At 38.8% G+C, this 21,027-nt stretch overlaps 4 protein-coding genes across 10 annotated transcripts; 2 read left to right on the top strand and 2 right to left on the bottom strand.

Moving 5' to 3' along the window:
• Positions 1–21: 21 nt before the first annotated feature.
• LOC124637972 lies at positions 22–2,789 on the bottom strand. Of its 5 annotated transcripts, XM_047174734.1 has the most exons (6): positions 2,389–2,789; positions 2,091–2,298; positions 1,677–1,856; positions 1,186–1,549; positions 965–1,033; positions 22–445 (listed from the first exon to the last, which is right to left on the bottom strand). In XM_047174734.1, exons 2-6 carry the CDS (start codon positions 2,289–2,291, stop codon positions 294–296), a joined length of 966 nt encoding a protein of 321 aa, XP_047030690.1. In that variant the 5' UTR covers positions 2,292–2,298; positions 2,389–2,789; the 3' UTR covers positions 22–293. The 5 variants fall into 5 exon arrangements, with proteins under 5 accessions (XP_047030690.1, XP_047030684.1, XP_047030698.1 ...); XM_047174728.1 differs by having other exon boundaries at positions 2,091–2,789; XM_047174742.1 differs by having other exon boundaries at positions 1,740–1,856; positions 2,091–2,789.
• Positions 2,790–3,070: 281 nt separating this feature from the next.
• LOC124644279 (delta-aminolevulinic acid dehydratase) lies at positions 3,071–9,364 on the top strand. The gene is made up of 8 exons (XM_047183551.1): positions 3,071–3,386; positions 3,637–3,784; positions 3,877–4,096; positions 4,407–4,495; positions 4,924–5,067; positions 5,875–5,991; positions 8,487–8,580; positions 8,990–9,364. Exons 1-8 carry the CDS (start codon positions 3,259–3,261, stop codon positions 9,052–9,054), a joined length of 1,005 nt encoding a protein of 334 aa, XP_047039507.1. The 5' UTR covers positions 3,071–3,258; the 3' UTR covers positions 9,055–9,364.
• Positions 9,365–10,618: 1,254 nt separating this feature from the next.
• On the top strand, positions 10,619–15,017 carry LOC124644254 (endoplasmic reticulum chaperone BiP). The gene is made up of 4 exons (XM_047183513.1): positions 10,619–10,773; positions 11,335–11,481; positions 12,429–14,058; positions 14,168–15,017. The coding sequence occupies exons 2-4, from the start codon at positions 11,351–11,353 to the stop codon at positions 14,384–14,386; spliced, it is 1,980 nt and encodes a 659-aa protein (XP_047039469.1). The 5' UTR covers positions 10,619–10,773; positions 11,335–11,350; the 3' UTR covers positions 14,387–15,017.
• On the bottom strand, positions 15,006–20,990 carry LOC124644263 (adenylate kinase 8). 3 transcript variants are annotated; one of them, XM_047183522.1, is made up of 12 exons: positions 20,961–20,977; positions 20,727–20,846; positions 20,376–20,508; positions 19,489–19,574; positions 19,290–19,395; positions 18,817–19,001; positions 18,410–18,623; positions 18,095–18,219; positions 17,491–17,582; positions 16,782–16,932; positions 15,792–15,879; positions 15,006–15,172 (listed from the first exon to the last, which is right to left on the bottom strand). In XM_047183522.1, exons 2-12 carry the CDS (start codon positions 20,817–20,819, stop codon positions 15,078–15,080), a joined length of 1,368 nt encoding a protein of 455 aa, XP_047039478.1. In that variant the 5' UTR covers positions 20,820–20,846; positions 20,961–20,977; the 3' UTR covers positions 15,006–15,077. The 3 variants fall into 3 exon arrangements, with proteins under 3 accessions (XP_047039478.1, XP_047039487.1, XP_047039495.1); XM_047183531.1 differs by lacking the exon at positions 15,792–15,879 and having other exon boundaries at positions 20,727–20,990; XM_047183539.1 differs by lacking the exons at positions 19,290–19,395; positions 19,489–19,574 and having other exon boundaries at positions 20,727–20,990.
• Between the last annotated feature and the right edge of the window lie 37 nt (positions 20,991–21,027).

Raw genomic sequence — 21,027 nt, 5'->3', positions numbered from 1 at the left:
CCTAAAATAAAACTAGTTAAGTCTTATAAACGCTATTTATTCTTAGAATAAAAGGTACAACATTATTTAAAATTTCACTTAATAATAATTATTCTAATTAAAATCTTTTTTAATATAAAAACTAATTAACAATCACAACGTAGGGTGTAGACATCCACTTACAAGGGGTCCTATGGGCATGGGTAAAACCGCTGACGTTTTTAAACATTGGACCCAAAAGATAGAGGGGGGGGCCGCGGAGGATACATTGTTTGCAACATTCGGAACGACAACTAGACCAACGCAGTAGGTAATCATTCCCGGTTTGTTTGCCGGCGGTAGTCGTCCCGAATGTCTCTTAAAACCCCAAGCATCCCCTCCACTGCTTCTGTGAGTCGGGTCTCCACCTCTATTCTCCTCAATTCCAGGTCATAGGCCCAACGAGGTATTGACTCCTCTCTGCGAACTGAAAAAATAATATTTGTGACTATTTTTCTTTTTGGCTTACATGCATATATCGGGTGTGTCGTTCATAATCACATTAAATGAAATGCGTTAATATACTGGTTAATATATGTCGATTAACACAAAGAAAAAAGAAAAATACGTAAAACTAAAAAAATGATTTTTTCAAACAAAGTAAATGGAATAAAAATGTGCAAAACTTAGAACACCATATAAAACAATCATTACAAACAATTGAAATTCTCCCTTGAAACCTGACAGCTGTCAACTGATCAAAACATACGATACTCCTAAATTTATCTCTGCTTTACACATGATGTTGTAAATTATAAAAACGAAAAATGACTCCTGTGGTTAAACCACTGAATGGATTAGGTTATTTTTTTTACAATTCGCCATAGAATATCATAAAGTATATGCGATATGATTTAATGTGATTGTGAACGACACACCCGATATAATAGTAGTATAGTAGTAGTAAAATTATCAAAATTTTTGTTATTGAAATAAAATTATTAACCATTCGCTCGTCGTGGTCGTTGACGCTGGCTCGGGGTTGAACATTGTGGACCATCTCTCTCAGAATTCCCTAGAAAAATATATATAATTACAATGATTTAACTACAGGATAATACACCTTACAATACAATTACTACTACCTAATTACTACTTGCTTATCGCTAGGCCTAGTAAAAATAAAATAAAAAGCTGTTTTTTATTTATTAATTAAGAAGTACTTACTAATAGCAGCCTCACTGGATAGTGTGGGCTCCACAGCCCCTGCAGCAGGCATCTGCTCCACAGCCTCTGCAGCAGGCGTCTGCTCCGCAGCCTCTGCAGCAGGCGTCTGCTCCACAGCCTCTGCAGCAGGCGTCTGCTCCACAGCCTCTGCAGCAGGCATCTGCTCCACAGCCTCTGCAGCAGGCATCTGCTCCACAGGCTGTGTCCCCTCTAGAAGGCTGTCGTCAAGCCATTCAACCTCCATTATCTGCTCATCATAAGTAGAGGTTGAGGGCTTAGGAGGCACCGGAGGCTGTGAGGTGTGTACAGCCACAGCTCCAGACATCGATGGCTGGGAAGTTGGTGGGTCACCAAGTGACAATATCTGAAGAAATAATTTTCTTTTCAATATGCGTAAAGAAACCACATAACATCCTGACAAATAAAGTAGTAGTTTCAATGAAGCGGATGACAATAAAACTTAAATTATATTTATATGAAATTAAACTAACATCAATGGGCAAGCGCACACCAGGCAATCCCTCAACCACAACAGGGCCTAACAAAGCCAGCACCTTTTCCTCTATATAGTTAAGAGGGACCAGCCTGTTAGGGCCTCCACCAGTCGCAGATGTGCTCCTCCGCATGTCTGCAGCTTTTCCTTTTGTTTTTGCTTTGAACTCTATCCAATACTTGACAAAAAAAACAGTTACTGGTTAGTTACACATGCAAACAATGTTACATTCATTCAGTGACAAAAACTTAGAAAAAGCAAAATAAAAAAAAGTTATCAATGAGTTACTATTAAGTTTTACAGATGCAAAGTAAGTATCCAAAATTAAAAGCAAGTGAATATTATGAGATATAGTCGTGCCACCATACAAACATGCTAAAGTGCTGTTTTTTAAATAAAGAAGTAAACGTACTCGGCGCCATTGGTCCGGCGTTTTAGTGGCTCCGCTGCCGACACAGTTAAGTGCCACCGAAATCGACCGCCATGCTTCTCGAGTGTCCCGCACTCCCTGAGGACCTGGCGGAAAGCGGCCCAACGCTATGTCGCGATGGGAATGCGCAAACTCTAGAAGCAGCTCCATTTGCCTCAGTGACACTTTCCTGCGTCCTGGCATTTTAAACCTAAATAATAATAAAATGGTGTATCAATTATTGCTTTGCATGCAAAACAGGAATTTAAGTTGTTTAATTCACAATAACTACAATACTCACAATGTTCTCAGTTAAAATATTGTTCAACCACACGGAACTTTAGACACCAAGTTCACACACAATAGAAAGCAAATACTGAATTTTACCGAGACAGATTGTTTTTAAATGTATAACACGTTGAAAATAAAGCGTTCTCTCAAACGTAGTAATGTAATGCTAATAAGGTATTTCCACCTTAGCAGTATAATAGTCGATAAAAACTAGAGTTGTCAAGAGTACCCCTGCTAGTCACCATAGTTTTTACGTTAAGCACCGTGAAAAGATATCCACTGATGTCCACTTCATGCGATACTAAATACCGATGTTTTGGAATTGTCAGTTGACATCAAAGTTCGGTTGACAACTGAGGCCAGTTGACAGCTGAAAATCCGAAAGTTAGCGAATAAGGGTACTGGTAATAGGTCCTTGCAAAACTAATAATATGGATATTTTCTCCATTATTTTGTTTTCTCTTAACTAATGTTCACAATAAATCATTTAGTTATTGTTTGTCTATCCGATTCCCTTTGCCAGTTATTTGATAAAAAAAAACATATACTGTCACTTTGACATTCACTCTTGTTTTTTTTTTTGTTGTTCGTTCCATAGAATGCAATTTGGTGTAAAATAGCATACATTTTCGTGTTATCTTGCTTGCTTTTAAGAGGTTTTGTATATGGCTATCTCAAAATGTGATAAGGCGTTAGATCACAAATTGTTATCACTACCACGGCCCATTGACGACAATGACATACGTGTATTCAAAATAATAAGCATATCTTAAGATTAATTAATTACTGAACTACTGATAAAATTCAATTTAGTGCAGCTTGAGACTTTGTCGCTTTTACCCGTTGAACGTTTTTTGGAATTAGACTTTTCTTATTCGAGATGAATCAATTATTTTTGAGTGCCGAACATGTACTGCAAGGGGGATACTTTCACTCCACTCTGAGGAAATTACAAGAGCCAAATACAAGTATTGAGCCTCACAATATTATGTACCCCGTCTTCTTATTGTAAGTACTAGAAAATACTTGGCTATAAACAAGTTATGATCATAAAATAGTTACCAGATTCATTCAACCATCAATCAGAATTATTTTTCATTTATCATGATAACTTTGCATGTTATAGAAATTCTTCATAAAACTTGGCTAGAATCTTCCTTAATGACCCTAACCTAATGTTCTCTGAATGCAGTGCAGCCACAAAGCCATAAAATATTTATTTTGTAATATAAGTATATTTTTTTATTTATCAAAATAGAGAAGATGACAACGCTTTTCAGCCAGTGGCTAGCATGGCCAACGTCTGCAGATTTGGCATAAACCAGCTAATTTCACAACTTGAAGAACTGGTCAATAAAGGACTGCAATCCATACTCATATTTGGAATTGTCAGCGCTCTGCCTAAGGTTGGTTATATTACAAAAATAAATATAACATGACTGGCTGGTAATGTCAAATTTGAAAATGGAATTATAAAAACAGTTTTATTTTCCACCAGGATGCTACAGGATCAAGTGCCGATTGCCCAGAGAATCCAGTAATAAAGGCTCTTCCTAAACTTCGGGCTAAATTTCCCAATCTCCTCATAGCCTGTGATGTCTGCTTATGTCCATACACTTCTCACGGTCACTGTGGTCTTCTTACACCTACTGGAGCCATTGACCATGCAGCTTCTGTCCGGAGGATTGCTGAAGTGGCCTTAGCTTATGCCAAAGCTGGTAATTTACTTTTACAAAATATGTTTCAATATTGTAGGCAGTTGCTCCATTTACTGGAAACCAACTCTTACATAGTTGGAAAAAGGCGAGGCATCACTATAATTTTGGTTTTTGATTATTTTTTGTTTATTCTTCATAGTTTGGTCTTTGACCTGGCCTTGTAAAAATCAGTAGATAAGACCTGATTAGAACATAAAAATTTCAATTCAACAAAATAAAATAATCACTTTGTAAATTGAAGTATTTAATCCAAATTGACATGTTCGAGGGTAAATAAATAAATATGACAAAGCTACTTAACACTGTACAGGTGCACAAATTGTCGCGCCTTCCGACATGATGGACAACAGAATAAAAGCTATTAAAGATGCCTTGGTGGCTTGTAAACTGCAAAATACAGTGAGTATTCTTTGAGAAGTACACCGTTGCTCAAACATTCCTTTTCAAGAGTTTCCCTTTGAGCTTTGATTTATCTAAAACACTTGCAGTGACTTGTACAACAAACACATAAAGTAAATATTTACAAATTATGTAAAGAAAGTCCATGCATTCCAGCCTTTGTGTCTAACTATACAAAATGAATTTTATGGGGTTTCTTGCCAGTTCTTCTCCATGAGACCAACTATTTGGAATTGTGCAACTAGTGTGACATTTTAAAATGAGCTTAGAAGTGCCCTAAATGGGTTGCAACATGAACTAATAGACATTTTTTTCAAATTTTTTAAATATACCTAAGAATTTTTAGATAATTAAAAGTTATTCTAAAAATAAAATTACTATTATTGTTGTAGAAAAAACCTAAATATTTTTTTCCCTCTATATTCCAGGTGTCAGTATTATCATACTCGTGTAAGTTTGCGTCGTCAATGTACGGGCCGTTTCGCGACACAATGAAGAGCAGTCCCATGGAGGGTGACAGGAAGTGCTACCAGCTGCCGCCCGGCAGTGCGGGGCTTGCTGCTAGGGCTGCTGTGAGTATCATAGTTTGTAGACAGCAAAAGATTTGTAGAGTATTCAAGGTACCCAAATAGGTCCTAAGTAAGGGTGCATCTACACGGTGCAAGTAGCTTGCACATGCGCAGGTTACATGCATTTTAAAAACGTGCGGATCCAGCGACCCGAGCATGTAGGCTATCCAAAGCAGGCTACCCACTCGCGTGCTTTGTTGAGTGCGCGCGGGTCTTGTCTCTAACTTGCGCATGTTAACTTGCTCCAGCTACATGCACCGTGTAGATACACCCTTAAGCTAAAGCCCTAAAGCTAAATAGTCACTAACGGGCTAAGTAAAGCTTAAAGGCATTAACATGTTACTCAATATAGCTCAAGTAACTTACGCAGTGCTAAGTAAGTAAAGCCTCGAGTAATTTATTTTTGTAAAAAAATCCTGTACTGAGTATTTAAACATCGAAATATGTTTAGTAAACACTTATTTCAACGAACACGCAATACTGCCAAATCCGGAGATATCGTCCACGGTAGTCGCTTTCATAATCATAACTATTAGGACCCTGGCCTAATTTATACTAATATAATAAAGATGAAAACTTATTTTTAATTTCTTGTACCCTAAAAACTCCGAAACTACTAAACTGATTTTTTAAAAATCTCACTGTTGGAAATCTATACCTACTCTTCCCGAGTAACATAAGCTATACCTATATATTTTATCCCCGTACGGGTAGCAGTTACCAAGGGACGCGACTGAAATCGCGTTAAAACTACTAGTACAGTAGTTAGAATTAATACATATTGATTTATTTTTTTGTCTTTATTTTCAGGCACGAGACGTGGCTGAAGGTGCAGATTTCCTGATGGTGAAGCCAGGATTACCTTACCTGGATATTGTGAGGCAGACCAAAGACAAGTACCCATATCATCCCCTGTTTGTATATCAGGTACAGTACTTTTTAAATGGGTAGTGTATAAAACTTTAAAAAAATCTTCAATAAATATACTTTAAGTCTGACAAATATTATGCTAAAATCCGCATCAAAATCGGTTCAGCCAAACGTGAGATAATCGCGCACAAACATACATGCAGCTCATACTAAGAACCCCTTTTTTTAAGACGCTAAAAAAGATTTTATTTATTTATTTAACAATTTATGTACACACACACAGAATACAGAGAAGAAGAAAAATAGAAAAGATAGTACAAAGGCACAGCTTATTTCATTAGAAATCTCTTCCAGCTGGCCCGTTATGAGAGAGTTAGAATAGAAAGAGATGCAGATAGAGTGCGTAAAAAGAAAAGAAGCTATAACTAACATAAAATAATCACTAACTTAACCTAAATATGTAAATATAAAATATATATCAATATATATATATATGTATAAAAATATATAAATACACTAAATACTATAAGCATCTATGATGACAAGGAAAGATAGTGTTCCTTCAACTTGCGTTTAAATAATGCAACAGTCTGGCAGCTCCTCAGCTCAGGCGGCAACTTATTCCACAGCCGTACAGCGTGCACGGTGAAGGAGTAGGAATAGAAATCAGTGGAGTGGGAAGGGATTTTAAGTAGGGATTTGAGATGAGTCCTGCAGGAAGCATCAGGTGAGCGGAGAAAGGAGAAACGTTCCCGCAGGTACGAAGGAGATTTAGGATTGAAGAGGATATTGAATAGAAGACACAAAATGCGAGTGTTCCTGCGAAGACGAATAGGGAGCCACTTGAGATCCTTGCGAAATTGTGAAACATGATCATATTTTTTAAGATTGAAGACAAAACGAATACAAAGATTTTGCAAGCGCTCAAGTTTATTTAAAAGCTCCTCTGTGGCATCCAGATAACAGGCATCGGCGTAATCTATAATAGGTTGGATGAGAGTCTGAGCAAGAGAAATTATGGTTTTTAAGGGCAAAAAGTGTTGAAGACATTTTAGCGTATGAAAAGTGTAGTGAACTTTGCGACTAACTTCATTGACCTGAGCTGACCACGATAAGTTAGAATCTAGAATAACACCTAGGTTTTTCGCTGTATTAGTGTAGTCGATCTGAACCCCATTTAAACTAAGCGGTGGTAGTGACGCAATATCTAGCCTGCTACGCATGTATCTGCTACCAATAATCATGGCCTGAGACTTCCTGGGATTAATTTGCAGTCCAAAGGACTGCGCCCAATCACCAATCGCATCCAGGTCACGATTCATGGCAGCAATGGCAGCTTCTGCATCAGCACAAGGAAAATGTCTGTAAAGCTGCAAGTCGTCTGCATAGAGATGGAAGTGGGAAGAAATGACCTTTGAGACAGAGTCAATGAAAATAGAAAACAGGAGAGGAGAGAGAACGCCACCTTGAGGTACACCCGCAGTGAGATTGCACCAGCCAGAGGTTAGGTTATCGAGGCGGACATATTGTGAACGGCCTTTTAAATAAGAATCAAACCAACTTAGGGTGGAAGGGGAAATATTGAGAGATTTTAGAATGCCGAGAAGAATATCAAAATCAACAGAGTTGAATGCACTGCTAAAGTCAAGAAGGACTAGTAAGGTGAGAGACTTGTTTTCCATCGCAAGGCGAATATCATCAGTGACCTTTAGCAATGCAGTTGAAGTACTGTGACCAGGCCGAAAGCCAGATTGAAACTGACTCAGCAGGTCCATTCTGGATATATAAGCAGACAACTGACGGTGAACTAAATGCTCAAGAACTTTAGACAGGAAAGGGAGGATTTGTTAGTTCCTGAACGTTTCTATTCCCTACGTAAGGAAAGCTCGAGAACATTCTCTCAAGTTCTAGGTGATACGTAGTCTATGTTAATATCAATAGGTATTCACGATATAATGTAGAGTGTAGAGTATAAAACGCGTTTATCTTATCTGTAGGGATTTCCCTGCTGGGGGACATATTAAGTAAGCTTTTATATGTTTGTATCAACAAGTAAAATGTAGTTCATGTTTTTTATAGAGTTTATTGTATTTTTAATGGGCCCTAGTTAGTTGCCTGAAATTAAGGAATAAATAAAAGATTTGGATAAAGATGTTCGATAAATAAAAAGTTGCGCGTACATTATAATATTGATTGAATAGTTTTTTTCCTTATCGCATTTATAATTTTATTTTTTAATTTATCAAGCTAATTCAAAGTTGAAACAATTTGTTATCTTTAGCTATGGTCGGCGTCCGCACACCAGTTTGATTAAGTCCTATTATTTTGGTACTTATTATAAACTCAAAATTTTGTATGCATGGATGAATGTGTCGATGTCTATTCCTCTTTCACGATGTATGAATACATACTATGATCAATGAAAATTGGCAGTAATACTTATAGTTTATCTATAGACCAAAAATAGGCTACTTTTTATCCATGTGCGGAAAGGAGTTCTCTCATTGTATAAACAGACACATTAATAAAATATTTAATTTGTAATTCCTCAGGTGTCTGGTGAATACGCAATGATATGCCGTAGCGGTGACAGCACGGAGGTCCAGACTATTCTTATGGAGACATTGACTAGCATGCGGCGAGCTGGTTAGTATAAGGATAACAAAAATCAGCTATTTGGATTAAGAAGGTGCAACCATTTAACTATAATGATAACCAAAACCATAACCAGCCGTATACGCTCATTGGTCAAATTGCCGATTTGTAAGTTCAAATGGTTTGGCTATAGTTAATGGCGCAACTCAACGAAAGACATTGTAGGTACTTATATTTTGATCCGACTACGCGAAGCAAGATCAATGTGTTAATACAGTGTCTCTATCGACTTATCCCGCTATAAGGCGTCAAGTAGGGACATCCTTGATAAATGATCGCATGTCCGAATCTCCGGCTTCGGACAATCTGTAAAATATAAATATAACCAGGATAGTATGACATTTATTTCAATTTGAATCACAAAAGCATTTTTTTTAAAAACGTATTGTTTCTTTTTCAGGAGCTGATTGCATCATCACGTATTTCGCGCCATTAATAATAGATGTAATATCCAAGAAACAATAGAGTGACTGTTTAATATTTATTTTTGTATTGCGGGACTGGGATTTTCGAATAAAATTTATATTTTGCTCAAATATTTCTTTTTTGCTTTTCAAGTACATGGAATAAGAACTGTTGTTGTAGTTTTAAGTTATAAATAAATTATAGGACTTGGGTTGTTACTTTTTTTTACTATTTTTTTTTAAAGTGCGAATGTGAAGCAACATGTCTATCTAGTAATGATATAGACAAGCGTAATCTATGAATATATTCATGAGTATGTATGTGATAGAAATAAAGAAAATAATTATGAAATAAAATGTTGTATATTGAACTAACGTTTTTTAATGTATTTGTACCCACATGGTTTTAATTAAACGCCTGAATGTAGGTAATTAAAAAAAGTTTAACAGTACCTAGGTAGTTTGTCATTGTGTGGTTATCAATTTGTGTAGTTTATCAATTTGTGTGTTTGTCTGACGTGGCCTTTCTAGGGGTTGTTTATTTTGAAAGTATCTCGTGCATGATGCAACTTTTATCTGAAGGGCATCAACAGACGTTGAGCTCAATACTAAGCCGAAATATGGAACCATCTTATACTGAGAGTGCCTAAAACAAAAAATTCTTCATTCATGCTGATTTTAACATGTCTATGAATTTATATCTCATTGCATCCCGTGGAAACAACTTCCCCTACCCCTGAAGATTAATTTGTTTTTCGGAACCAATATTATTATCCATAATTTATAGCTGTCACTGGAGGATAGTGTAGCTGTTAGTGAAATAATTTTTCAAATCAGTTAAGTAGTTTCTGAGTCGGAGTCTTTAGGGTATAATCAAACAATCAAAACATGTTTCCAGCTTATTATATTAGTAACGGTTAAATTCACAATTGGCTCTAATTTGATATCAGAAGAAGTGAAATAAAGAGTTAGAGTTAGAGCAGTACTAAAATCTCACCAATCTCTACAGGTGAAAATCTAGAGAAACTAGGCAAAGTTACTAGGTACAAGCTCTAGATGGCTCTAGATGTTTCGATACCCGTGCCTCGCTCTAAAACAACTTGTTGGAAGCAAGAAGCTTGATTGATTGATATTTGTATTATTATTGAAATGAGATTACTTGAAGTAGGTACCGTAACAAGGTATAGGTACAAAATTATAAAGATGCGAGGTACAAAAAATATTTCATGTTATGATAAGATGTTCTAATATATACTAAAGATGAAAGAACTTAGAACTTTCTAAAGATGAAAAGATTTTATTTCGATTTGAGGGTTAAGCTGTGTTTTGGTCTTTCATGTTTAAATTACTTTATCTTTAAGTTATCGCAATAATAAAAATATAATCACTATCTGTCTCTCGAAAGATTGAGAAATGTCGAGTCTCTTTCACAATCAAAACTCATGCGTGTTCAAACTTCCCGGTACGGAGAAACGTCTTATTCAGAACCAGTTATAAACGTGGGCCAATCAGATCGCGCCAAATACGCATACTTGGATCAATCGTAGAGAACTATTAGAAACGTCATCACTCTGTGGACCAATCAGATTAGCCCACGATGGATACTAGCGCTAAATAATAGCGACGGCCGCGTGTGAAACTTCAGTTTTTCTTGAAAAATCGAACAAGGAGGAACAACGTATCGTGAAATCATATTCAAGTGTTCCATTCAAGTGCTTGTATCGTGGCAGTGAATTATATTCGTTCGGATTAAAACAATATTAATCATCAGTCGTTTCTGGTAATTATGTTTTTTCTATATTACCCGTTTAATCTAACATTTTATCCCGCGGAATGCTCGCTTTGGATTAATGTTAACCTCACCCGTCAATGTCCGTCATGGTTTGATTTTTTCCTAAAAAATACTAAAATTAGATAGATTTTCGTAGCGCCAGTATAGTTATTAACCTGTAAAATGTCCCTAAAGTATGTTCATACATAATTCTTGTAAGATTCATTTAAAATCCAACTTGGTAGGACGTCAGCGAAAATTCTCGACGCATAGTGGGCCGGTAGCGCGTCCCACATCTCCCGTGGCCGTTTTACGGTACCGTTAGGATTCTTGTGCCGTTATAGGCACCGGGTACTTTCATTTTCTATAATTCTGTATAGATCTAGTGGCGTTTGGCCCGGCGCCCCAGTGACGTGTCCCATAACGATTACGTGTCTCTACAAAGAAGTGTCACCTGGAGATTTTTTAACTTTAGAACATCTGGTTTACTGACGCGTACGCATATTGTAACGAATTGATTAACTTGATTATATGAGTTTTTGTATTAAATTTGAATTTGTATTGTTTCAGAAAACTGTAATATTGCATGCTCAAAATGCGGTGGAGTATTCTTGCGTTGGCCTGCGTGGTCGTGGCGGTTTGCGCCGACGACAAGAAGGATAAGGAGAAGGACATTGGCACCGTCATCGGTATCGACTTGGGAACCACATACTCCTGGTGAGTTGAATATCCATCCCCTTTTTTAACCATGAAGTCAAAAAAATATTTCACAATCCTCTCAAAATAGTTTTAATTTTACATAGCAACTAATTGAGATGATAATGACTGCCTACTGTTGAACTTGATGCTGATAACATACTCCAGAAATTTCCATGGATTTATGACATTGAATTAAAGTTAGTTTATCAGATTATTAGATGTAATAGCTACATTCACGTGCGAAATCCACCCCTTTTAACTACTAAGAAATATTAGAAAATATTTCAACATTTTATAAAAATGGTTGTATTACTTGTTAAGTTCTTAATTGGCTGCCTACCATTAACTGGCTGCTGATAAGATATTCCAGTAATTTCCATGAAATTATGATATGGAATAAACTTAGTTTATCAGCATGCTATGATAGTAAGAGATTCAGTAACAATTAAACCCTAATTTAGATAATAGTCAACAAGTACTATAATTTTCATTAAATCTCAGCCTTATGAATGTAAGATTATCAAAGTGTCCTCATTAGCAGAGATTAACATAACATGTAAAATTTTAAGCATAAGCAGGTCATTGAACTCAATTTTTGTTTGTTGAGATGACATGACAACAGTGTTTAAACTTTAAAGAATGGAATGTTAGAAGATTTGAATAATAATATAATTTTATAGATTTTCTGGTATGGCCTGATAAATGTACTTCCACATACATATTTTAATTAAATATTTTGTTCAATTAAGAACATCTTTGTAATTATGCAGTATTCTTCAACTATCTAGAAAAAATGCTAGTTATTTTCATACATAAGTTAGAACTTTTTGCCAGGCCCAAAAGGATAAAATAAAGTAATAAAGTATATGAATGTTTTAATGTCATCTGCAAGTTCAACGCAAAATTAAAATAAAAAATATGTGATTTAAAACTGAAACTAAAGAATATTTCTCATTTGTCCACAGTGTGGGTGTGTACAAGAACGGCCGTGTGGAGATCATTGCTAACGACCAGGGTAACCGTATCACCCCCTCATATGTAGCCTTCACAGCCGACGGCGAGCGTCTCATTGGTGACGCCGCCAAGAATCAGCTCACCACCAACCCAGAAAACACGGTGTTCGACGCCAAGCGTCTCATTGGTCGTGAATGGGGAGATGCTACAGTCCAACATGACGTCAAATTCTTCCCCTTCAAGGTTGTTGAGAAGAACAGCAAACCCCATGTTTCCGTCATGACCTCTCAAGGCGACAAGATCTTCGCCCCTGAAGAAATCTCCGCTATGGTCCTCATCAAGATGAAGGAAACTGCTGAGGCTTATCTCGGTAAGAAGGTGACCCACGCCGTCGTCACAGTCCCGGCTTACTTCAACGACGCTCAGCGTCAAGCCACCAAGGACGCCGGTGCCATTGCTGGTCTCCAGGTCATGAGAATCATCAACGAGCCCACCGCCGCCGCCATCGCTTACGGTCTTGACAAGAAGGAAGGCGAGAAGAACGTGTTGGTATTCGATTTGGGTGGTGGTACCTTTGACGTGTCTCTGCTCACCATCGACAACGGAGTATTCGAAGTAGTAGCTACCAATGGTGACACTCACTTGGGTGGTGAGGACTTCGATCAGAGAGTCATGGAGCACTTCATCAAGCTGTACAAGAAGAAGAAGGGCAAGGACATCAGGAAAGACAACCGTGCCGTGCAGAAACTGCGTCGTGAAGTCGAGAAGGCTAAGAGGGCTCTGTCTTCCAGCCACCAGGTCAAGATCGAAATTGAATCGTTCTTCGAAGGTGAAGATTTCTCCGAAACTCTTACTAGGGCTAAGTTCGAAGAATTGAACATGGATCTGTTCAGATCTACACTCAAGCCTGTACAGAAGGTGTTGGAAGACGCCGACATGAACAAGAAGGACGTCGACGAGATCGTACTTGTCGGAGGTTCCACCCGTATCCCCAAGGTTCAGCAGCTCGTCAAGGAATTCTTCAATGGCAAGGAGCCTTCCCGAGGTATCAACCCCGACGAAGCTGTCGCTTACGGTGCTGCCGTCCAGGCTGGAGTGCTCAGCGGTGAACAAGACACTGACGCTATTGTGCTATTGGACGTCAACCCTCTGACCATGGGTATCGAGACCGTCGGTGGAGTCATGACCAAGCTTATCCCCCGTAACACTGTTATCCCCACCAAGAAGTCCCAGATCTTCTCCACCGCCAGCGACAACCAGCACACCGTCACCATCCAGGTGTACGAGGGTGAGCGTCCAATGACCAAGGACAACCACTTGCTCGGAAAGTTCGATCTGACTGGCATTCCTCCCGCACCTCGTGGTATTCCTCAGATTGAAGTAACCTTCGAAATCGACGCCAATGGTATCTTACAAGTATCTGCCGAGGACAAGGGAACCGGAAACCGCGAAAAGATCGTTATCACCAATGACCAGAACAGACTAACACCTGAGGACATTGAGAGGATGATCAAGGATGCCGAGAGGTTCGCCGATGAGGACAAGAGGCTCAAGGAGCGCGTTGAGGCCAGAAACGAGCTAGAAAGCTATGCTTACTCCATCAAGAACCAGCTCCAGGATAAGGAGAAACTTGGTGCTAAGGTTGGTATTAATCTAGTCAACTTTTCATTAATTTAGTTGAAACATTCTACTTTTATCCTTCTGTGTAATTAGTACTGTTATCTAACAATTGTCTTTTCCTTGTCCGCAGTTGAGTGATGACGAGAAGACAAAGATGGAGGAGGCGATCGATGCCGCCATCAAGTGGCTCGAGGACAACCAAGACGTCGACTCAGAAGAATACAAGAAACAGAAGAAGTCCCTTGAGGACGTAGTCCAGCCCATCATCGCCAAGTTGTACCAAGGACAAGGTGGCGTGCCCCCGCCCGGCGCGGGAGGTGACGAGGAAGACTTCAAAGACGAGTTGTAACCAAACAGACTTTAAAACGTGTGATCATAGCCAAATGTGATCTCCGATCGCTGCCGACTGTACACCGTGACCTGTGACGTCACGCGGCATAGCCCGCAGCGAGACACGGATGCGGAGTGTTTTAGCTCGTGTTGTGTATATTTATTGTATGATTGTTTGCGCGTGTGTATAGCGTGAGTGCGGCGCGTGCGGCGGCCGGGCTGCCGGCGCATCCCGAGATCTGATCGAGTTTCTACCGCTGCGCGCGCACGTCTGAATGGTGCGTGAAGTTAATTGTAAAAATTGATGCATTTTTATTTTTAGTGAAAGCAATAGTTTCGCGTATGTTGCGAGAGGCCTGATTCCATGACTTTCCAATATCAATTCATGTTTGTCATCAATTGATGAATCGATTAGTCTCGTCCATCTGAAGAGGCTACCTCAGTGTTCGTAATTAATTAAGCAGCGGCCGGCCCGCAAACATCCTATTGTACCTAACCGCTGCTTGAAAGATTAACTGTATGTATGTAATTATTTTGAGACTGCAGAATTGTTAGTTCATAATTAGCAGAATAATTAAATAATTATGTAGTAATTAAATAATTTCAATTGAAGTACGGAGGAGTACATAAATAAAACATTTTTCTAACGACAACATCTTTTATTTCTAAATAACCATTGTAAAGCAAATTATAATAAAATGAGAAGTAAATTAGTCTGCGCATACATTGCGCAGGGCAGTGCAAAATTCGATGTCACAGTGCGGAGTTGACATCACAGCCGCCTGGACCTTCGTTTGCACAGTATCTGCAAAAAAATATCAAGTTAAGCACCACCATTTTGCAGCTACTGCTGCTGTGCAATGTCTGAACTGTGCCATTGCTGACCGTACAGTTACGAGCACGTTCAAATAAAATATTCACGACATCCGGCGTTGGTAGTTACCTACCCCAGACAGGCCACTTATTTTATGCAAGCAGAAACATGCGGCATATAAGTAGTGAAAATGTGCTCTATCACTCTTCATTCATAAGTACATACCACACAATAAATATGTAATGAAAACGTTGACCTTGATCTTCATCAGTGCGAAGTGAACTCGGAACTATTCATAGCAGATAGCAATTTTCCTTGTACTACCATTCATATTTATGACTATTTTATACCTAGTTATAATTCTAGAATCTAGTGCCTATCTTTCATTAAATGAGGAATTTGAAAGAATGTTTGTTATCTACTCTTTCTCCGCGGAAAATGTTCTAGTGCAAGCAGATTTACTACTACCAGAGATTGCTATATGTTACTTTATGAATAGAAAATGTATATAAACATGTACTTTATGCTTCATAAAAGCTCGCCGCTATTGATGCCTTAATTTTGGTCATCTAGCTTTGTAGGTCTCTTCTATTAGAACAACGGAACATACCAAAAGATTCGGTGCCGTCTATCTCCACGGCTGACAGGCCAGCCGCAGCACGCAGCTCCGCTAAAGACTCCGTAAAATATACATCCCACTGTGGATGGTAGGTAAAAGAAAGTCATTATATTACATGTGTCAGAAAACCACAGAGTAGCAAGCATCCCTAAAGCTTTATTTAATGCAATGCCTCGTTCATCTAGAAGTCGAAAATACAAACAGCTTTCCTGAACATCGCTTTGAGAGACCTACAAAGCAGCCCATATTCTGGAACTCGGTGATTGGAAAACGTGCAAAGGAGACCTTAAATATGACGGTATTGCGTCTAATTTGCCATCCCAGTGGGCTTTTAGAGGGAGGGAATAGAGGCATAGAGGAAACATCTGCTGTGACTGCGCAAATGTTTGTGCACTGCATTACTTAGTACAGCTCTTGCGTAGTTAGCTGATGCTTATCTCCTTAGCTTCGTTAGCCGCCGCGCCAATCGTGACAATTAGTTGAACGGAATTATTATGTTCGTTTGACCTACATTAAAGGCAGCGTAAATCGACAACGGGACATTACCAAATTAACACTTTGCCGAAAGTAAAACAGTTACGTACTCCTTATTCCAACCGCGTTGGTAACGGACGGTAACAGTTATCTATGAATGATATCACGGCTCACGAGCCTGCGGACCGTCACGCCCACCTCGAGTCAATGACTTCTCAAATATTTTGTCTTTATTAAGTATCATTTGCATAATTTAGCGAGGCTATGGTGGCCTAGTAGCTGTAATTTTGCCGTTCTTTTTATTAGTACCCATGGATTTGTTGACTTCTCTCATTCATTCTACCAACCTATTTACTCCAAAAACTTAATTTGTATGTATTCGCCCGCATTATACCTGCATTCGCCCGCGACTTTCTCCTCGTCCTGAGGGTCACGGGAACTACGTGCTGCCCTTGGATAAAAACTTATCCAGCTTCCTAATTTCGGAAACTAGAAGGATGAATATACCTCATATTCTCTGCGAAGTTCATCGTGGTCAGGATGGCGGATGACCCTCGGGCCGGAGCCCATGGGCACCGTCTTGCCCGTGCACCAATCGTAGCCCTGATCTTGAGTTCGCTTGCGGCAAGTTTCCAAGTTCGAGTTTATGAATATCACACTGGAAGACAAATAATTATATTGATCTAGGTAGGTGCCTTTTTACTTTGCTGAACCTAGGTACTTATACGTAACGAATGGATTAAAGTATGTGATTTTTATTTAATCCGTGTAATTAAATTTTACTACTATGAAAGTAGGTATTTCCATTAGGATTTACCATACCTATATCATGCAGTTTGGTAGGTATTATGTTCCTATACCTACTTTTCTTTCCAGTGTTTTGAAATCAATTCTTATACCTTCAATCCCATGACAGACTAAAACGATTAAAAGTATCTTCATGACTGAAGCAATCACTTCACCGAGACTTTCACTTAGAAAGTACCTACCTAGTTTAAATTGGAGCACGACTAACGCTATTGTTAACTGAACGAAAATGCAAGTTATTGCACTTGTTTTATTGGCAAAACGTCGAAACTAGGTACCTACCTATCACTTTTTTGATGAACCCACGAAATACTTACAATCAACAGCTTTTTGCTCTTGGTAATAATTTCTTAAATTCTGTTGAAAGTGTCTAGATTTTGTAATGAGGCGTCTAATGGTTGGCTCTTACCGATTGGGCGGAGTTGGCATTGATTCGAGATTTTCGAAGTCGTTTCCGTTAGTTGGGTAGCCGGTCATCACCCAGCCGTGGTCTAAGCAATCCTATTGTAACAAGGAGAAATGGATTACACTTTTTGATTATGGTGCATAAACCCTTTTGGGTTTGCCCTATTCGTGGTCGCCGGTCGGAAAAATACTTATTATTTAATCGGTAAAGAACAATGTCAGGTTTCGGCCCACCCAATCAACTTTTAAAACTAAATTCTCACGGACACAAAGTTCTTTACTACAACAATTTAAATATAAAATACTAACTTCTTATAAAATATTTAATTGTTATCTAGAACTTTTCCAAAAAAAAAAATCATTTTAATAAGTAATTATTTGGTTTATCGAGTTCAGGTTTTTCGTTTTAATAATTTGGAATAATTTGGTTTTGAGAAGTTCAATGCAAAAGTGGAAAACATAGAAAAGCTTCTGACATTAAACTACACAAAAAACTGTAAGAATTTTCACTGTACATGAAATATTTTTATTGAGCCTAAGTTACTATGGACGTCTGACATTGTTCTTTGATCTGCAAAGTAGAAAGCCACGCAAAGTAAGTAAAGTACCTTCTGCAGCAGTCGCTTCCTGATAACCTCTGATCTTATGGACATGTTCGTCCCAAACTTACGAATTTTCTGACCGACTTCATCGTCCTTTACTGCGGCCTCGTCGAAGACCGCGTCATAGTGCACTATGAACGAAAATGCATTTCATTTAAGGTACATACCATTTTCATCTAATAACGATATAGTTACTCAATGACATACTTAAAACGAAACGAACTTATGAAAGCTCAACAAAGCTAGACCATTCTCAAGTTTATTTAGATTTTTTCAGAAGTGGGGACAGTAAAATGAGACAGATTAATAGATAATACATACAGAAGACCAATCCGAAATGCTTAGCAAGCGCCTTAGCCTGCGAGCTCCGGCCTGACCCGCGGGGCCCGATGAGCAGCACCCGGAAGACCCCTGGGGCGCCGATAGCGTACATGCCTTGCTTCGGACCCTGGTGTCCCGCGTTGTGCGCGCGTACGGCATTGAAGCACTTCATGGTCAGAAGTTCTGTGTCATCTTCGGGATCCAGATGCACTTCCTGCAAGAAATAAGGGTGTATGAAGCGTCCACCCTTACCAAAACCCCAACTCTAAATCTCCGACTGTGATTTAGGTGTATAATATAATAATTACTCCGGCCCAACAACTTCAGAGCCAAAAACGACTCAAGCAAATAGGTACGTAAATACCTACGTAAGGTACGGATACCTACGCATTAGAAGTGGCGTGTACCTTCAACGTGGCTTTGTAAACAAATTTGAGCCCCTCAAAGTCCTGCTGGAAGAAATTCCTGCGTTCTGTGTGGTTCGAGACAGCCTGCGTTGCAGGACCTGGCGTTCTCATCAGCACCAGGGTCACCGTGGGCAGCACGCCATCCTGCTGCAGGCAGCGAGCTTCGCGCACCGTGCATGGGTGATCTGGATCATCCAGAAACTATTTAGTACTTAGCTAACTACGCTCCACGGTTTCAACTGCCTTCGTGGCATTAGGATTGCTTCTGATGGGTGAAAATGCGGTTTAGTTTTGTTTGAATGATCATTTCTCATAAATGGTTACAATCTTTATCTTGTAAGTATAACATAGGTACCTATACATCGCTTAAGTTGAAATGACACGTCCCACTCTGCATACAAATACCTAGTAAAACCTAAGTAGTACTGGGACGCATGAGTGAGGGAAGAAAAATGGTGTAATAATATGAATACCAAACATGAGCCATCCAGCTTGGGGCACTGGTTCCTTCTGGGTTAGAGATTTCGTAACTTCGGACATCAAAGTTGGGCAAACACATCCAGGCACGTACTCGTCATGCTGTACAACATTTTGATATCGATTAACCATATTATCGATAAGGTACAGTTACATAACTACATAATTGATTTATCAATAAATTAATTGACTAACTTTTTCATATCGATCCATCACACAGCGACGTGTTATTACGAAGCAACCGAAATCTTTTATCATCTGCTTTGCCATCGTTACAACATCTGAGTATTTGAAAAAAAGACACGTGTAAGTAACACAATTTCTACAGTCCTTGCAATGTAGTACTTAGCTAACTAGCCTCCGCCAGCAGTTTCACCCGCGTGCTACGTTCCGAGAGAACCTATTCCCGCACCCAGATAATAAGTTTTATATGTGTTAAGTTCGATTGTAATCTCAGTAGGTAGTTATATTTAGTGTGCCTTTCAGGGGCCCGATTCTCCTAATTTTACTGAAGCGGCATACGATTCGATTCGACTGAGATCCAATCACGACTCGATTACGATTGAAGCGTATGTGGCATTCCGCTATTTTTTCTTGGAAATAAACGTTTTTATCCTTTTCTCTCATTCAATAATGAATCGATTGCTAAATTACGATTGCAATATAATTGTAGAGCAAACTACCGTATAGACCAAAATCACCAAAATAGCAGATCAATCGCAAACCAATCGAATGTCGTTGGAATACGATTGGTCTTATATTAGTAGCAGAATGCCCGATATGGTTAAAACTGCTATTGCGATCATATTGCGATTCAATTTCTATTCGATTTTGACATTATTAACTTAGGAGAATCGGGCCCCAGCTCACTACTCAGCTTTCAGTCGTAAAGCGTTTAAGGAACAAATATCGAAACCCGCAAACTTTCACATTTGTACCTATATAGAATAGTACCTGGGATCGATGCCCAGCCTGCTCTACCAATTTATGATTGTTTCAATTGAGGTAAAAAAGGTTTCGGTTTCGACATAGCTCTCGTAAAGCTTTAAGAACATCCATAATCCTGAAATACTGGAACATACCTAATTCGAGTCCTGGTTCAATCAACATTATGATTCGTGACGCCTCAGAGGTATGCATGTGGCGAGTCGCAAATATTTTCATTTGCTTTAGATGGTCCTTTGGTAGATGTATGATAATATCCCTGACCATATCCTGAGGACAGCATTATCAAGACTATGAAGGTTGGAAAAACACTAATTCATAACAAAATTGAGTTTATTCGGCACCGTTAGGACTAAGTAGTTGTCTACTGCGGGTATTACGCGCGTCGAGGCTCTGGCAACTGTAGCCCATGTACTGGTGGACTGTGAAATATTCAGCTAAGTTATTACAGAAATAGATATACTTATGCAAAAAGGTAAAAAATTAACCTTCATCATTTGGTAAACTCGATATTTCTCTAGTTGTGGAAGAAACCTCTCAGGCATTTTTAGTGGACGTTTCGTACTGTCTGTTTCAGTCATTTTTCACGAGGATAGGCCGTAGGAATACTGTAAATAAATATTTTTTAATAAGAATACTTTGATCCTCTAATAAGCTATGTAGTAGGTAAACTTGGTGCAGCAAAAAATATATCGAGCAAAAAATACGAAGTGGTTTTATACTCTTTGAAAAGTGATTCACTGTTAGTGTGTTACTGTAATCTGTTTGTCATTTTGTTTTATTTCACAG

Source organism: Helicoverpa zea, chromosome 2 (genome assembly GCF_022581195.2).
Source record: "Helicoverpa zea isolate HzStark_Cry1AcR chromosome 2, ilHelZeax1.1, whole genome shotgun sequence".
NCBI lineage: Eukaryota > Metazoa > Arthropoda > Insecta > Lepidoptera > Noctuidae > Helicoverpa > Helicoverpa zea.
The sequence above is the reverse complement of the archived record's forward strand: the minus strand, read 5'-3'. Positions and strand labels throughout refer to the sequence as shown.

Coding starts and splice junctions, on each gene's coding strand:
- LOC124637972 (XM_047174728.1), bottom strand. CDS start 2,291: ATGCCAGGACGCAGGAAAGTGTCACTGAGGCAAATGGAGCTGCTTCTA. Junction 1,550..1,676: donor GTGTGCGCTTGCCCATTGAT/GTTAGTTTAATT, acceptor TTATTTCTTCAG/ATATTGTCACTTGGTGACCC. Junction 1,034..1,185: donor ATCCAGTGAGGCTGCTATTA/GTAAGTACTTCT, acceptor ATATTTTTCTAG/GGAATTCTGAGAGAGATGGT.
- LOC124644279 (XM_047183551.1), top strand. CDS start 3,259: ATGAATCAATTATTTTTGAGTGCCGAACATGTACTGCAAGGGGGATAC. Junction 3,387..3,636: donor ATGTACCCCGTCTTCTTATT/GTAAGTACTAGA, acceptor TTATCAAAATAG/AGAAGATGACAACGCTTTTC. Junction 8,581..8,989: donor GACTAGCATGCGGCGAGCTG/GTTAGTATAAGG, acceptor TTTCTTTTTCAG/GAGCTGATTGCATCATCACG.
- LOC124644254 (XM_047183513.1), top strand. CDS start 11,351: ATGCTCAAAATGCGGTGGAGTATTCTTGCGTTGGCCTGCGTGGTCGTG. Junction 11,482..12,428: donor TTGGGAACCACATACTCCTG/GTGAGTTGAATA, acceptor ATTTGTCCACAG/TGTGGGTGTGTACAAGAACG. Junction 14,059..14,167: donor AGGAGAAACTTGGTGCTAAG/GTTGGTATTAAT, acceptor CCTTGTCCGCAG/TTGAGTGATGACGAGAAGAC.
- LOC124644263 (XM_047183522.1), bottom strand. CDS start 20,819: ATGACTGAAACAGACAGTACGAAACGTCCACTAAAAATGCCTGAGAGG. Junction 19,575..20,375: donor TGAACCAGGACTCGAATTAG/GTATGTTCCAGT, acceptor TCAAATACTCAG/ATGTTGTAACGATGGCAAAG. Junction 18,624..18,816: donor TTTACAAAGCCACGTTGAAG/GTACACGCCACT, acceptor TATTTCTTGCAG/GAAGTGCATCTGGATCCCGA.